The following is a 17,216-nucleotide window of genomic DNA, read 5'->3' as shown; positions in this document are numbered from 1 at the left end:
TGAACGAAAGAGACAGATTATTACAGCGGAAGAACAGGATAAAAGAGAGAGACGGAGAGAGAGTGTACGAGAGAGAGACACGCAAAGAGGAGAGAGAGAATTATGCTACAAAGGGCTAGGTCAACAATACATTCACACAACCGCAACCTATGACATCATCACTCTGCGGCATAGATTCCCTATACCCCATCTCATGTCACGCAACCCCGAGCAGTGTCACTGACCCAGCTTAACACCACTATGCACTAGAAGTCCCTGGTCACTCGCCAAAGCTAGTCCCGGCGTTAGCCTAGAGGGTGATAGCGACTTGGATATTAGCCTAGAGGGGATTGTGTGCGTGTATGTGTGTGTGTGTGAGGGGGGGGTGGGGTGCAGGCCGACCCTGGAGAGGCTATCAGCTGTAGCAGTGCATAGAGAAGGGGGATAAGGCTGGAGATGATCATAGAGGGTTTAAGCACTGAACATGGAGGATTTACACTGGGCTGGAGGCTACGGCTAGCCAGGACAGCCCTGTCACAGAGAGAGAGAGAGAGAGAGAGTGAGAGAGAGAGAGAGAGAGAGAGAGAGAGAGAGAGAGGAGAGAGGGAGAGGGAGGTAGAGAGTGTGAGGGATGGAGAGAGAAACAGAGAGAGAGGAGGGAGGGAGAGAGAGGGAGGTAGAGAGTGTGAGGGATGGAGAGAGAAACAGAGAGAGAGGGAGGGAGGAGAGAGGGAGAGAGAGGGAGGTAGAGAGTGTGAGGGATGGAGAGAGAAACAGAGAGAGAGGGAGGGAGGAGGGAGAGAGAGAGAGAGAGAAAGAGAAAAGCAGAGTGAGTGTGTGTTTGGTGCCAAGGGAGGTCATGATAAAATAAAAATGGAAGGGTGGGAAAAAGGAATAGAAGCAATATAGTAGAAGAGATGAGAGAGGCGAGAGAGGAACTGAGAAGGTGTAAGACTGGGGGAAAGTGTGTGCCAGAAACATAAATTGAAAGGGGGAGGAAGAAAAAGACATCAGAGGTGTGGGGGAGAGAGAGAGAGAGAGAGAGAGAGAGAGAGAGAGAGAGAGAGAGAGAGAGAGAGAGAGAGAGAGAGACCAGAGCTAGCTTGTCAGTAAGCAGGAGAGAGATGCCTTTCATGCCATCTCACCACAGCAGTTAGCAGCTGAAAGTGTTTACTTGGTGGGTACAGTATAAGAGTCCTTTGAGAGCAGTTACATCCGAATGCAGCTTGTCCACTTTGTAGAGTTGGTGTTCAATGTCACTAATGTCAATGACTTGGCGACTTCTGTACTAAGACTTAAACTGTTCGAACACATTTTAGTATCAACACACAGCATCACTTAGAACGGCTGACGCACTTGGGATGGTGAGAGCACACACACACACACAATCCAGCTTTTGTGGGTGCGTTTTGTTTCTTTGTTATTCCACATTCCCTATGCACAGTTTCATAGTTTCTGTTAAGAGCTGGTCTGAGTTCAGCGCTTACAGAACCGCAAGCACCACTGGCTTAACGTGAGCATCACGGCACTTCATTTCACCTCGTATGTGAAAACCTCCTTGGATTAAAGCCGATGCAATTCAGATTGTGTTCTGTATGAGCGAGCGTGTGCCTGCGCCTCCTGTCCTCCCCTGTGACTCGGGCCGTCTCCTCGCCGCTCAGAAGCGCAGGCCCGGGCTCGCACGGTGTTAGCGGTCTGCCATTAGTCATCATTTATGGAGACACGGTGCCACCCTCGCCTTCCTCCCCCCAAAACGACTGACATGAACACGGGACACCACCCGCATAGCTAAACACGCCACGCTCGTGTTCTCCACCTCGACGCAGCTAAACACGCTACGCTCGTGTTCTCCACCTCGACGCAGCTAAACACGCTACGCTCGTGTTCTCCACCTCGACGCGGCTAAACACGCCACGCTCGTGTTCTCCACCTCGACGCGGCTAAACACGCTATGCTCATGTTCTCTACCTCGACGCAGCTAAACACGCCACGCTCGTGTTCTCCACCTCGACGCAGCTAAACACGCCTACGCTCGTGTTCTCCACCTCGACGCAGCTAAACACGCTACGCTCGTGTTCTCCACCTCGACACAGCTAAACACGCTACGCTCATGTTCTCCACCTCGACGCAGCTAAACACGCCACGCTCGTGTTCTCCACCTCGACGCGGCTTCCCTAATAAGATAAAGAGGTGTAGGACACGGTATACTACCTTGCGCACGGTCTTTGAAGCACTGCATGCGTCATTAAGCTTTATATGACGTGCAAGACGTGCGGTATGTACTGTTAAACGTTGCTAAATGCTAACCGCTAAATGCTCAGCGTTATGTACCCAAGACATGTTGCAGGCCTATGCTAGGTTGTGTATCAATTCCCTTCACTATCCAGAGACGATACAGCAGCTCTGAGTCAGACTAATGTATTCCCCCATTTACAGTCCATCTAATCAAAGATACAAAAAAAAAGAAAGAGGTCCGGGGACCACTCAGCGGATGTGAAAAGCCCATTTGAGATTCAATCCCGTCGGCAATTTCCATAAATTCATGGCTAAAGGGCGCATGAGTGTGCATGGAGACACAAGAAGGGGAGGGTGGGTGGTACCTGAGGAAGAGGGCCGTCCTCGTGCTGCCTGACTGACCCCCCCCTCCCCCACCCCTCCCCCATGCACCATCTGAAGGACCCCTGGTGACCCTGTGGAGACGGGCATGAGGGCGTGTGGGGCATCTGTATCCACAGCGATGATGGATGGGGTGCAGGTGCTTGTGGGTGTCGCGCCCCTCCCTGACTGTGGCACCTCGGGATGAATTAGACCTGAACAGCTTCAGTCCCTGCCAGTGGAGGTATGAACCCAACACACAGCACTGGAGGACAGGGAAAACCAACATCTATCAAAAAAACTACCGGCTTTGATCGGATCCTGGAGTTTCTGACTCGGGGATAATGTGTTGTTCTGACCTTGAACTTCAGACGTGGCTGTCTAAAAGAGTCTTGTTTGGGGAGGGATAGCATCTGTTACTTTCATGTGGAACCAACCTTCCTGTGTTGATTTACATGTAGTCATTTAGCAGACGCTCTTATCCAGAGCGACTTACAGTAAGTAAAGGGACATTCCCCCGAGGCAAGTAGGGGGAAGTGCCTTGCCCAAGGACACAACGTCATTTTTCACGGCCAGGAATCGAACCGGCAACCTTCAGATTACTAGCCCGATTCCCTAACCGCTCAGCCACCTGACTCCTGTTGATGATGAGCACAGTCTGGGCCTTAAGAAGTCCCCTTGTGTATGGGATCAAATAAGGGTCATTAATATTTTGAGGTTGGGGAAGAACAGTTTGCGAATGTGTAATAACGTTTTGCAGATGTCGATTTTTTTGGAGCACGCGTACAAACGTTTTGTAGCCGCACATGATTATGTCTACAGATACTAATCTTTTTTTTTTTTACACACGCACAAACGATTTTCTACAAAGCTACAAAGTTGTTTCATGCACATTCGCAAACTTTTTTCACAAGCTCATAATATTTACGTGTTCTCATTCGATCCCATTTTCGCTTAGCGTGCTTGTGTGACACGTAGGTGTCTGTGTGATATTCTGCTGCGTTATTCATGCGTTTGCGGATGTGAGCGCATGTAGCACACGTTTACATGTTTTGCAATGGGGTGTGTCGGGGGGGGGGGGGGGGGGCTGTGCAGGCAATCGCGAGCGTGTGTGTATTCACACGTGTGTGCGTGACCGCGAATGAGCGTGTACGGGAAACACATCCACACATTTTGTGTACGCATCCCAGCTCCCGTGTGTGCTCGGCTCCGTCTGCAGTGTGGAGATAGGAGGGCCCGGTTCGTCGGCCGGTTCCCTAATCGCCCCTCTCTCTCCCTAGGCGTCCCCCCGGGCCTCCCTCCTCCTCCTCTCCCTCCCCACCCCCCGATCTTCAACTTCCCTTCCTCTCGTCCCTCCCTCCTGCTGAGCTCTCCTACCGCGTCGGTCTCCATCCCCCCTCTCCCCTCCTTCCTCTCCTCTTACCCTTAATTTGTCTTTCGCGGCACCAGCCCCGCTTGCAGAGCACAGCACACAGCCCAGCGGGGGAGCAGATTCCCTCAACAAGAGGAAACCAGCTCTGGACTATCATCTCTGGCCAGCCTCCTTCAAGGCTAGCAGCTAGCGCTACAGGCTAATGTAGTACATCCTGTTGTGTCTTTCACCGCAAAGATGTAAATAATTCTACGGTACAGCGGATGGCATGCACACGGTCGCACAGTCACGCTCTCTGAACACCGCTGGTGTGACACATACACTCTCTCATCTCTTTCTCCCTGCCTTTTTCTCTCTCCCCCCCCCCCCCCCCCGTTTCTCCAAAGAGGATTCTCTCACTGCCGAAAGCAATCGAAAAAACTGTCTGCAATTTTGACAATTACTCCTCAACGACATCCCACCATCCCACCATGAGACTACACGGTCTCTACAGCCTCAGAGGGCTCTAATAACAGCCCGAGCGCCAACTGGGCCGGGGGTCTAAATAATTGTGTTTATTTGGCAGTGAGGGGGGCACTCAAGGTTAAGTAAACACAGGCCTAAGTGGCGGGTAATTGGCCAGCACGTTGTGCGTCCGTATATGAGTGAGTGGTGTCCGGCAAGTGTGTGTGTGCCTCCTGAGAGACAAGAGATGTCGGGAGGATCAAAGAAGCTCCGCGCTTCCTAACAATCACCGCCGCTGTCGTAACACACACTTCAAAGCAGTCGAGACGACCCCAGGTGAGGTCAGCGCGGGGGCCGACGGAACGCCCCAGCGGAGGTCGACTCTCCCTCACAATCAAAGGAAGTGGAGGAAGCGTATTCTAGTTTGGGTAACAGTAGAACCGTCGACGTTCGTCTGCGGGGCCTGTCCTGTGTATGAACTCCGGGAACTGGCCCAAGCCATCATCTTGAAGATACATGTGGCCTATTGAAAAAAGACCCCCACCCCCCCCCCCGTGGCAGCGTTCAAACGAAGAAGGTTTTCTGCTGATCTCCCCAAAGATCTGAACTGGGACAACAGGGACAACGGGCAGGATGGCCGACCACAGAGCAGTATGAACCGAGTGCCCAGGGGAGCGGAGGAAACGCTGGCTTCGGCTTTCTCCCGCCTCCCATCCGTTGATGGTGAATGTAGAAGCTGCGACAAGCTGAATGAGGAGGCTTGACAAAGACTCGATTCGTCCGATAGAGTGACAGCCACTCGTCCCTCGCTCTCACGTTCTCTCTCTTCCTCCCCTCGTTCAGCGGCCCGGGGTGCCAGACGGCTTTGGCGTTAATCGCAAACATTTATTCCGATCAGACAACTCCACAGAATGCCTGTGAGGAGTCTCGCCGAGTTATAAAAAGATCGGGGCGGAGAGAGAGAGAGGGGCGTAAACGAGAGAGAGAGGGAGAGAGAGAGATAGGGATGGAGAGACAGGAGAGGAGGGTGGAAGAGAAAAAGAGAAATTGAGATGGAAAGCGGTGGAGAGGGGGAGGCCGATAGCGAAGACAGACAGAAGAGGCAAGCGGGACTGAGAGAGAGAGAGATACCGAGAGCGTTTGTGGGGTTTTTTGGGGGGGGGGGGGATTCGACGCAATTAGAAGTGGGCGCCATGGCAACGGCAATTACAGAGTGATTATATAAAGAAGAGGGGAGGGGAGAAGTCGTCAGAGTAGTCACAGCAGATAGGGGTTGAGTCAGAAGTCTGGCTACCTGTTCTTTAAAAGTACCCAAGTTTAGCCCAGGGCCTGAAATAAAAGTCCATATAAGATGACTTTCTAACTTGTGTAAGACACTTTCATGTCTGCTTTAAGAACAGGATTTCTGCGTGAATGGTCGGGTCATGTCAACAAGGGTCATCAGTGACAAGCAAACTGTAATGCCCCCCCCCCTGTCTAAAATGTCTGCTGTCAAGGTTTCTAGTCCATAGTCAATTACTCTAACAAGGTCCTTCGTGGTTACAAGCTAAAAAGGGGATATAGGGAAGGGGAAGTGGTAGAGGTAGAGTGTGTGTGTGTGTGTGTGTGTGTGCGTGTGTGTGTGTGTGTGTGTGTGCGTGTGTACATGTGTTTGAGGCAAGGTGCAGTCTCACCATGCAAAACCATCACAAAACCACCAAACCATCGCTTCCCCTACCCACCCAAAACACACACATCCACACAAACACCCATACACACATCCGCCCCACTACTCGTATCCATAGTCTAGCCTAACAGCAGTTTCCTAGGCAAATTGTCTGGGTTGCAATTACAGGAGACCTCCTGCTTGTTATGCCACTTCAGACACCGAGGGGGAGGACTCAGGCGGAAAATTACAAGGCAAGTTTTTAGAGGGAAACAAGCACAATATGAGCCACTGTAATCGACTTACAGCAGACTGCCTAGTTCCTCTTGTAGACATTGTGGACTCGCTACCGAGACGTATACTTATGAATGAAGGCATAGTGCTGTGTGCTAGCTGGTGATTAGGCGTGCTGTAGGAGTGACTCAACATACCGCTACACCTGGTAGGCCTGTTCGCCATAGGTCAGCTGGCAGGCACACACACACACACACACACACGCACACAGGTGAGTACACACACCCACACGCTTTGGCTGTAGGAGAATGCTTGCATGCTGAGGAACCAGTTTAAGTGGTATGTGTGCGTTGGTTCTGGGCGGTGGGTCTCTTTGGTGGGTCCATGGTGTGGCTGTGGGGGTTTACACACACACACACACACACACTTCTCCACGATACTCATCAGAAGGGTGGGTGAGTGTGTTATACTGTGTGGCAGGTGTGAACGTCCTCTGTCGATTGTTGGCCCATGGTCCATGATGGATGTTCTTGGTTTGTAATTACTGCCCTGAGAAGAACTGTAATCAGGTAAGCGATGGGTGCTAATAACTAGCGCTTTCCCACAGGAAACAGCATGTTTCGAGGCCTGTATAGCCCTAATTACCCTAGCTCAATGGACCTCTGATAGGAGAAAGAAAGCATTAGGTGCTATCCATTTGAGGCAGAAAGAGAAAGTAGAGAAAGGTGCTTCTAATAATAGAAAAGGTCCAAAGAACGGAGAGATGGAGATGCGCGTGTGTGAGTTGACGGAGCACAAGGAACGCAGCCAGCTCCAGAAGTTGACGACGATGGCAGGCGAGGTGTAATTGGCATGTTCTTTTATTTTGTTGTTTTTCACAAAGCTGTTATTGGCATAGGGGTGTTTAGCTGTTTAAGATGCGGTCGGTGTCTTTGGCGCACGCGTATTGGAGGAGGATTTCCCCCAGTGGCGCTACGCTAATCTGCCAATGAATCGAAGGCTAATCTGATCATCGGATCCCGTAAATGCGGCCAGGTGTGGTTTCGAAGTCAGCCGAAGCACGAGCCCCCCCCAAAAAAAGTTGGACGAGTGCGGAACCCACACACGCATACTTTATGACCGGGATTCCAGTGGTGGTACAGCAAACTCTATGGAACACCCACAGCTCCTGTGGTCCCAACCTCTTGGGAAATTGTTCTTTCCCTCCATAGGCAAAGTCTGAATGGATTTAGAAGAATGATTACCAATTAGCCACCCTGAGGGATGCGAGGGAGATTCTTGTCCAGGCGGGAGGAAACATTAGTACATAATCCATAATCCTGTGATGAGGGGAGTGGGATTATCCCGTGATTGAACGCGTGGTTAACTTTGCACCGTCGTCAATACAGAAGGACTGTCTGAGTGTCTCTCTCTATTGACCGGCTGAGAGTAATCCACCAGAACGATGGCGGGGTTCAGCCAAACGTGATGGGAAGCCGTCTTCCCGCTGTGACAGGTTTAGTTTGCTAATGGGACATGAGCTCCTTGTCGCATCGCATTGATTAAGAAGGGCTAATAGCACCCGAGTGCTTCGTTTTAATTGGACAAACAAATGAAATGGAAATGACCAAATGAAGACGAGGAAAAGTCAACCACCGTCTACGCTGACTTCCGTTCCTCGCGTCCTGAAATGTGCTCGGGCTAGCGACCCCACGTGACAGACAGAACCAAAGTTTGGTTTTATTGGCTTGGCTGAAGCTCAGAGTGTACCTTTTGTGATATCCTACTTGATCCTATTTGATGTAAAGTCACTGTGCTTTTTTGGGAGGGGGGATGTGTAGAAACAACTAAGCCAGAAGAAGAAAATAAGATTTATCCTCCTTCACTGAATCTCAGTGACCTACTTCTGTGAACTGCCAACACTTACCCACGAGGGAGAAAGGGCACTCTCACCTGTGCTGAATATCCAACTCTTCTATCTAATGGCATGTCATAGATTGTGGTTAACCTCAGGACAGATTTAAAGTGGTGCTAGGCCATTCTGGGCTGAGTCACGACAGAAGCTATGAGAGTGTCATTGATTTGAAGTGACAGCTATCTTAAGTACGCAGGATTATATGCATTCGAAAGTACAAGACCTCAATGTCAGGTATAAAAAGTGCAGGTTGATCACAAAATTATTTGAGCTTCTAAACGTTTGTACCGTGTGTAATAATCAGATGAGAAATGTCGAGAAAATGTGTGACACAAATATTGCCATGGATAACCGAATGACGATCACCCATCTGGTTAACAGCTGGACCTGGGCACAATAGGGCACACTGTATCTGGACAAAATGTCAGCCTTCCGGACACGGCCATTGTTTCGATATGACAGCTCTGGAAAAAAAATTGAGAACACTGCACCATTTTCTTTCCTTTCCAAAAACGTTGAGATCTGTCAAATTTAGAATAGTATAGCGAATCAATACATGGGTAAAGGTGCCCAAAACCTTTGGTGTGTGGTTGGCTGGGGGGGGGGTGTGGGAGTCTCACCTGTACTGTGCCTGGAAGTGTTCCTGGACGAAGCTGTGCCGTGTCCCAGGCTGATATGTGCTAGCTGGGCCGGAAACAGAAGCGTCTTCTCCAACTGGGCCCTGGAATGGAGAGGGGGGGGGGGGGGAGAGAGAAAGAGACATCAGGAGGGATTTACAACAGAAGACAACTATTTGCTGCGGGACAGGTGCACACGTTGGCCCACACACTCCCCTGTACTTTTTAGAGACTCGCCGATGATCAAAGGACTCGTCTGAGAGCGAGTGTAAGAGAGTTGAGACAGAGAAAGAGAGGGAACGAGAGAGACAGAGAGAAAACACTCGGATTCTCACTTTGTTATAGTCGTTAAGTGTCTGTTTCTACTCCCGGTTTCTCTCTTATCCACTCCCTCTCTGTGTCTTTGACCTTGGTGGTTGATGGAAGTGGGCTGAACCACGAGCAGATAAAAAAATGAAACTGAACAACTGTACAAACACATCTGAGGTGCTTCGTAACCACATAGCTGAGTGATTACACCAGCGTTCAGGATCCAACAGACGTTTTTTTTCACCATCAAACCAATGGAAATGATACATAAGAATTCCTGTGAAGTCATCTCTGTTGTACACCAACAGAAGGCTCTCATAGAGAAAGTATTGGGATTTTCAGACGAGGAATAACGCCATGCATCAGCATAACTAAGTTGCTTATTCCAAGATGCATTCAACTTCACGGCGGTCCCAAAATGGTTTGATGATTAAATCCCTGAAAGACACAAGCTGCCTCGTCATCTCCGACAACGCTGCCATGTCTGCAGAACAAACAACATACGTCTGTGTTTATACGACTAATCCGTCCCCTGTGGCGTCTGTCGCAAACCACGTCGAAAATTGCTTCAAATTGCCTCCAGGAGCCTGATACTGACACGTTCTTTCTTTTCCCCCCTTCGATGAAAGCCATCAATTCATGCTGACGGTAGGGACTGATTTCACTATTGATTCCAAGGCCGAAGCTGTTCAAATCGCACATACAAATGCAACACGCGTGGAAAACTCCGCGCTCCGCAGTTTCACGCCCGCGACCGTGAGATCGATAGCGGAGACGAGTGGCCGAGATGCATGGCATCTTTTCATTTACCAGCCGTGCTAATAACACACTATTTAGCTGTGAAATAACTACAAAGAGTTAGAAAGGAAGATGTTGGGTGCTTGACTGCTTGTATGGTTGCATTTGTGTGAAAGAGAGAGAGAAAGCGTTTTTGTATATGTGTGGGTGTGTGTGGAGTCTGTGTCTTTGGTCACAAAGGTCACATTAAATGTACTAATTATTAACTTTTCATGCCCTGAATAGGATGTTTTTTATTCAATGGAAAAGTGTAATCTCAAACTTGGAGCTGTTCCGAACCTTGTTTCAGTTGACTTCTGCATAGCACCACATCCAGTCAAAAGAAAGCACTAGGAATCGCTGCACATTGGGAATTACAGGTAAACAATCATACGGTATTTTGCATAAAAGCCAGATTGCACGGTTATTTAAGTAAGCGCTATTGTGCTTTTCAAACAGTCTCACTGAGCTGAGCTGTGCTTGCTAATCAACCAATAGAAATGTGTTCCTGACAGGTGGCAGACAGGTCTAATCTATAGTCTGCTGGCTCCATTGAGAGTTAACGGCAAATGGTAAATGGACTGCATTTATATAGCGCTTTTCTACCTTAGCAGCACTCAAAGCGCTTTACAATGTTTGCCTCTCATTCACCCATTCATACTCTCACTCACACATACCGACGGCAGCGAGCTACCATGCAAGGCGCCGGCCTGCCCATCGGGAGCAACTTGGGGTTCAGAGTCTTGCTCAAGGATACTTCGGCACATGACCTAGGAGGAGTCGGGGATCGAACCGCCAACCTTGCGATTACCAGACAACCCTCTCTACCCCCTGGGCTCAGGGCTCAGTGGCTCAGTGCTCAGGGTAGTGCCGTTGGGCACTACCCTGAGTGCCCAACGGCACTCAGGGTAGTGTGCAACAAGGAAGACCAGGCGATTCTAAGAAGTAAAACAGTCGAAGGTCGTTCAAGTTAAATGGGACACATACACAACCTATAACACATACTCAATCACAAACATAAAGTAGACCTAGTTTCAGAGTCCAGTTCTGGGGCAGAAGCCTTACATAAAGGCAAAAGGGCTTTCAGAGAAAAAACAATAAAGTTCACTCAACAACAACAAATGGTGGTGTGTAAATAGGATGGAGCCTTGGAGGGAGGTGAACGAGGGAGCTATTGGAACAGCTCAAACCACTGAGATGCACTCCCCTCGAGGAGCATAATGAATCGTTCCGAGGCCCTGGTTGCGTGTGAGACGGAGATTGAAAAAGGTATTCGTCGCCACATGGGGAACGAGAGCTAAAGGGTCGAGGGGCTGTTTTGAAGCTGACTTCCATTTCTGTTTCATTTTGGGGAGCTGATGGTGCTGTGAGGGACGACGTTCAAATAGATATGGCAAAATACCTTCTTTTTTCTTTTTCTTTCAGTTTAAGGGCGAAGAATTTGCTACAGTATGCTGACGCTGAGATTGTGTGCTAGCTCACATTGTCTCTGTTCAAAACTTTAAAAGTAACATCTTCAAATGATATTGTTTACTGTAGACTCTTTGTATAAAATAATCTGCTGAATGCATAAAATGGAAATCACTCATTACACCAATGGGCAGTCAGAGAAACCTCATGGAATGGGGAAACGTTTTATAAAAATCCTTATAGCAATCAACATGCAAATTTGAGTCAACTCCGAAAAGGAATTCAGAATCAGCGGCTGACCTGTATTTCAAATGTTATTTTTACTCTTTAAAGTGTTAAAATTCTTGTTAAGGAGTGGGAGATTTTTCCACAGTCAAACACGACGGGAGAGCACTCCAAGGATTTAGAAAGTGTTTGGAAGGAACTATAAAGTAGTCTCCAAAGGTTTGAGTCATCTACCTCCACAACGGTTCAACCTCTTGAGTGTAAATCTAGTATTAAACCAGAGTTCAGCAACAGGATGGCAGACCAAAAAAATTGCTATGCCTGTATATAAACTGCCACAGTCAAAAGCAAGACATGGAACATCATTTAGAAAATGGTTGTGACAACCAGAACAACCAGTCTCCTCTTCAAGAATAGCTTGTCACCAACACCATTTTAGCTCCAGTGAGTAACCGACCCATTATGATCCACATACCAACAACCAGATGGCTGGATTCCTCCATATTCTTTTGAATGATTCCCCAAGTCACAATGCTATTCAGTCTGATGAGGCAAATGAACAAGATGTTTCTTTCAAAGCTTGGAGTCCCTAAAGTAATTTTTGCTTCTGCTAATACAATTAAAGATTAACTACAGACATGTATATCTGAGACATGCTAGAGAATGATGGCTATTAGCAAGGGGATGAGTTAGGGAAGATTATTTTCATCCAGTATCTGTGTGTGCGTGTCAAAGAGAAAGAGAGGTAATATTGTGTGTGAATGAGAGAGATACAGAAAGTGTGTGTGTGTGTGTGAAAGAGAGAGAGAGGATAGGGGAGAGAGAGGAGAGAGAGAGAGAGAGAGAGGAGAGAGAGAGAGCGAGAGGAGAGAGAGGAAAGAGAGAGAGAGATGACTGTGTTAGCCATGTGAGCGCCAGAGGATATTACATCTGAGACTGAGAATCCTACAAACAGTGCAGAATGAAGACACTGAAATTGTGCCATTAGGAAGATAACACAAGTTCATTTTGTTGCGATCTGGCCCAGGGCTGAAGGAAAACACAACAAGCTACTGGTGCAGCTTTCCACAACAGATTCCCACTTTAATCTGTTATCTACAGTATTTACACATTCCAACAGACAAGTAGAACAGATGAAAGCAATCAACGGCAGCATCTATTAAATACAAGACATGCTAATGTAATGATCAGCTCCCAAGGATTGGTCTCACAGACAATCTAGATTTTGCCAAATCAGAAATCTCCATGGAAACCGGCTACATTTCGCAATCAACATGTGAGTAAGTGGAACTTTTTTCATTAGTCACAGCTCTGCCTGAAATGAGATGTGAGGTTAGCCACTGGTACAACCTCTCCCTGCAGCAATTCGTCTTAATCAAATACGTTTACGGACCTTAAACAACCGTCACATTGCGGACGGGCTGTGTTTATTCAGAGGGGACTTCCACATCCCTTCTCTGGGAGAGAACGATGCTAACGCTAACGCTAGCAGGCCGTACCAACATGCGACTCGCCTGTGTTCCAGGAACTGTAATGACCTATCGGGGGACACACCGCTCGCCCCAGGTACCACAGCTTGCGCCCTCTCACTCACCTCTACAGGTTATTGGTAGCGCCTTAAGGCTTCACACCACACAAGACTCTCGCATCCCACCTCGATTGAAAATGTGTACGTTGATAATGCCTACTAGCATTGGAGCAGGAATGCAATTTCGCAGTTTGGCCCCCTGTGGAATGCGTTTCGTGATTCATTGTTTCTAATGGCCACCTTCAGACTCTAGTACGAGGCCTAGGAATGCATAGGGAGGGCAGTGATATTGCAGAGAGAGATAAGTGTAAGAGGGTGCAATAGGAGAGTGGAATACCAACGGACCCAGACCAACACAGCCAGAGAAGGGCTACTTAATTCCTTATTCATCAAAAATACGAAACACGGCTTTGGCTGCACACTTGAAAAAACACCTTCCCCACAAGTAGGTCAACAGGCACTTAGCTGGACCTTAGAACAAAGAACAGATGCCTCCATTGAGAGCACTGTATGTGCTGTGCTTTTTTATCTGAGACCCAGACCCGGAGAATGAATACCACTTGATTGTTGTTCTTGCTCCTGCCATTGTCTGCCAAGCCGCCCCGCCAAAAATAGATTTGAGGCCCAGAGGCAGCAATAACAAGTGAATGCTAATATTCCAAGAGGCGCTAAGATGCTCAATTGTCACATTGAGGGAAACAACCTCCCCCCCAAAAAAGGTATGAATGCTAACAGATCCACATTCAGGCCCCCTGTTGCTCAGGGAAAAGTATCGCTGGCATCCATACCCCCCCCCCCCCCCCCCCAGGCCATGTAATTGATTTTCAGGTTTTAGAAAAGGATGGGGGATTTCAAAACTCCTGGCACCACTGCTAATGCTACCTTCGTTCGTGACTCATGTTTAAAAGCTGGTAGCGCGTTATCCCCAAGAATATTGGTCAAAGTGAAATTATGGTGAGGTTCGAGGGAGAATGCTAAATAGATCCTTAATAAAGATCAAGATAAATAGCTTTGGCTCTAGAAAGCCATGCAGTGATTTCCTGACAGCATAATTTGTGCCAGAACCACCAGGTGTGTGGACTTCCTGGCCAATCAATGGCATTAATTGATCTGCTAACTGCCAGAAGGTACAAAAACAAGCAAGACATAGAGACCTTGAAGGGTTAGTTTGTGCGACCATAACCTGATTCACGGCATATTAATTATACGTACTTGTTCGCTCAGTTCTTCTTTCCAAGCTAGTTTTTCTTGACCAGACCGTCCAGTCCCTTGGCTGAACATGGAAGCACAGAGAACTCTGGCGAAAATACCCAATGGCGTTCCCCCCCCCCCCCCCCCCACTCACCTCCCGAAAAGAGCAGACCTCTATTCTCAATCTCGTCTTCGACTTCCATTTCCGTTCTTTTATTTCCCCATCCCGTCGCTGCTCCTGCCCCGCAGGATGTGAGGTCAAACAGATACATATCACCGCAATCAGCAGAACCAAGGCATGGCTGCAGGAGCACAAAAGGACTGATGGGTGTTGGGTATCAAGCCATTGCATTTCTGCACGCGCGCCCCCGCTCACGTAGAGCTGAAGGACACGCCCCCTATTCCAAAACGACGAGTCAACGGCAGAGGACACGCCGCCATGACAACCACACAATGACTTTACACGCGGTGTCCCCGTGTATGACTTTCCCCCCCGAATGTTGTAGCAAACACTAACAAATACAAGTTATAAAGTTATAAAGGACAGATAAATCAATGATACCACTATGGCCCATTATTTTTATTGGTAACGCTCGACCTCTACTACAATCGCTCTTCCTGTCTCTTCATAGCTAATGAGCATCCACCATCCCCACTAAAGCCGGGTGGGAGGGAGGGCCGCCGCTGCCGCTGCTGCTGCGCTAGCTCCAAAAATAGCACTCTGTTAGCGGGGAGGCTAAAGGACGCCGCGGCCTCCCCTGCCGGGACCCTGGGAGCTCACCTTCCCTCGCAGAGAGGGTGTGAGGGGCTCAGCGCTGCTGGAGCGCCATATGCTTACAGCTGACCTAAAAACACAGACAGGCTGTTTACTGGCCCCGTTTTGATGTGACGCCACCTTCCTCTTCCTGTCTGTAACACGGTGACACCGTGGGACCCGAGGTTCTCTTTTACTCTGGTTCAGGTCTCCCCAGCAAAGTGACAAAGCTGTGTGGAAGACGAGAGTGGCTCTTAGATCTCCAGTGCAGGTTCTGTTTGTCCCAACAGAGCTCCCTTACAGGGTTATTACAATGTCGCAGTCATTCCACATCGGTGTTTTGTCTGAGGGAAACAGATGCCCCCACAGGATTCACACTGGCCTTTTGCCCCCCAAATGTACTGGCAAAGACTGTCTCCCCACCCTCTGACATCCTCATAATGCAGTCCTGTGTGAAAACATATGTTGTTACCATCGCCCTGCTGTGAAGCCCTGTGTGTGTGCGTGCGTGTGTGCGTGCGTGCGTGTACAGTATAAAAAAGAGAGAAGTCACTCTGTTCATCCTCAGGCTCTGAAGAGGGGGATGAGTGGGTATACAGGTTTGATGTGTGGGAGCGCTGGATGCTGGCTCCAACACAGTAGATGCCAGAAATATTGTAAGCCATTGGCAAGCCACTGACTGTAGCGTAAACCACCTACTATTGTACCATGGTGAGTATTATTGTAGATTCAGGAGACTGAAATAGTCAGAAACAACACTGGTGAAAGTCTAAGCCTGTAGCTCAGTATGGTTCAGTTCTAGTATGTTAATCTCCTGAACTTTACTACTGTATCTGAACTCCCGGTGGTACAAGAGTCACTTTAATACCTCTGTGAAACAGCTATCGAATCATTATGGCTGCCATTTCAACACAACACAACACAGAGGGTAACTGCCTCTGCGGTCAAGAATCCAGCCTTCATTGCAGTGTGAGGCGACAGGAAACAGCTTTCACACCACATTCTTGAGAGACACGATGGTCTACTTTGAAATACGTTTTCTGCCTTGTCATGTTTCGTCGTTATACCTGAAGCGAGACTGCATGCGTGTGCCGGTCTGGTGCCAGACTGTGTGTGTGTGAGCAGTTGTCTCCCACGAGTGTGTGTGTGTACAGAAACTTTTTTTTCTTGGGCTGGCACCACCGACAACGAAGCACATGCTGTAAGCTGGCAGCTCAGTGTTTCTGCCTCCTGCAGGAGACGACGTCTCCCGCTGTGCGTGCGAATGAGACGAGCCAATGTTGACACAGCCGCCCCGGTTTGTCCTTTAGAAGAAGAGGAGCCCGACGCCTCCCACCGTTTAGAGTGCCGGGAGACGATTCGGATGGAAGGCGCTCGTGAGAGCGTTTTTTTTTGCGCGTTCGGTGCGCGCGCTCCTTTCGCGCGTGGGAGGTGGGTAGCATTACGTCTTCTTCCAAGGTCCCTGGTGTGTTGTGCTGCTAACAAACTGCCTTGTGATAACGGGCCGACTTGAGTGAGAGGTTCGTTCTACGCTCTGGTTTCGGGAGGAGAAGTATAATAATGAAAAAAACATAAACACGAAGGGGCAGACAGGATGACATGTTTTAATGGCAGGCGATGAAAAGAAAGGGAAGAGGTCAGCAGGAACGGAGAGAAAGGGAGAGAGAAAGGGAGAGAGAGAGGGCTGAGGAGGAGAGTGTGACAGGAGGAGGAGGGGAGGGGCAGGGGGAGGGGGGGTGTATGAAATGCTGGCCCTGCAGTAAAGGGGCTGACTCACACCCTATCCTTTCAGCGGCAGATAGCAGCTGCTAATTCGGGCTATTCAGCGCCGGCTTACCGTAACACGGCAGTCTGGGTGATAGCAGGGAAAACCACTGGCGGTTTTAACCCGCTGAACCCTCCGCCATACCTCCCTCTCTTTTTCTCCCTCCTCCCTCCCATCAACACATACTCCCTCCTTATCGGTTTCAGAATGTACCGATTTGTCACCTTCCTTTCTCTAAAGCTATACTTTACTTCAGGTCCTTGAATTCCTCATGGTGTATCTATCGCTTCATCTCTGTGAGAATAGAGAGACACACCATATGACTCTCTGCCATTCCATCCGATACACGAAGGATGTTTTCTCGGAGCCACAAATACAGAACTCACCCCTCCGTCCTTCTCGTGTTAATCGTAACATAAGCTTATCTCCCCCCCCCCCCCCCCCCCAAAAAAAGAACCCCATCCCTTGGTCTCACCC

The 17,216-nt window shown here is 48.9% G+C and overlaps 1 protein-coding gene across 1 annotated transcript in view; it reads right to left on the bottom strand.

Annotated features, from left to right (window-relative positions):
* usp43a (ubiquitin specific peptidase 43a) overlaps nucleotides 1–17,216 on the bottom strand; it is a 61,141-nt gene that overhangs the window by 25,367 nt on the left and 18,558 nt on the right. Inside the window, exons 3-4 of the mRNA XM_062448897.1 lie at nucleotides 8,784–8,884; nucleotides 8,543–8,550 (exon numbers count right to left, since the gene is read on the bottom strand). Of these exons, the coding sequence (XP_062304881.1) occupies nucleotides 8,543–8,550; nucleotides 8,784–8,884 (109 nt within the window). The remainder of the gene's footprint in view (nucleotides 1–8,542; nucleotides 8,551–8,783; nucleotides 8,885–17,216) is intronic.

The sequence above is a fragment of the Osmerus eperlanus genome, chromosome 22 (genome assembly GCF_963692335.1).
Source record: "Osmerus eperlanus chromosome 22, fOsmEpe2.1, whole genome shotgun sequence".
NCBI classification, from domain to species: domain Eukaryota; kingdom Metazoa; phylum Chordata; class Actinopteri; order Osmeriformes; family Osmeridae; genus Osmerus; species Osmerus eperlanus.
Note: the sequence above shows the minus strand (reverse complement) of the source record. Positions and strands in the feature narration are given on the sequence as shown.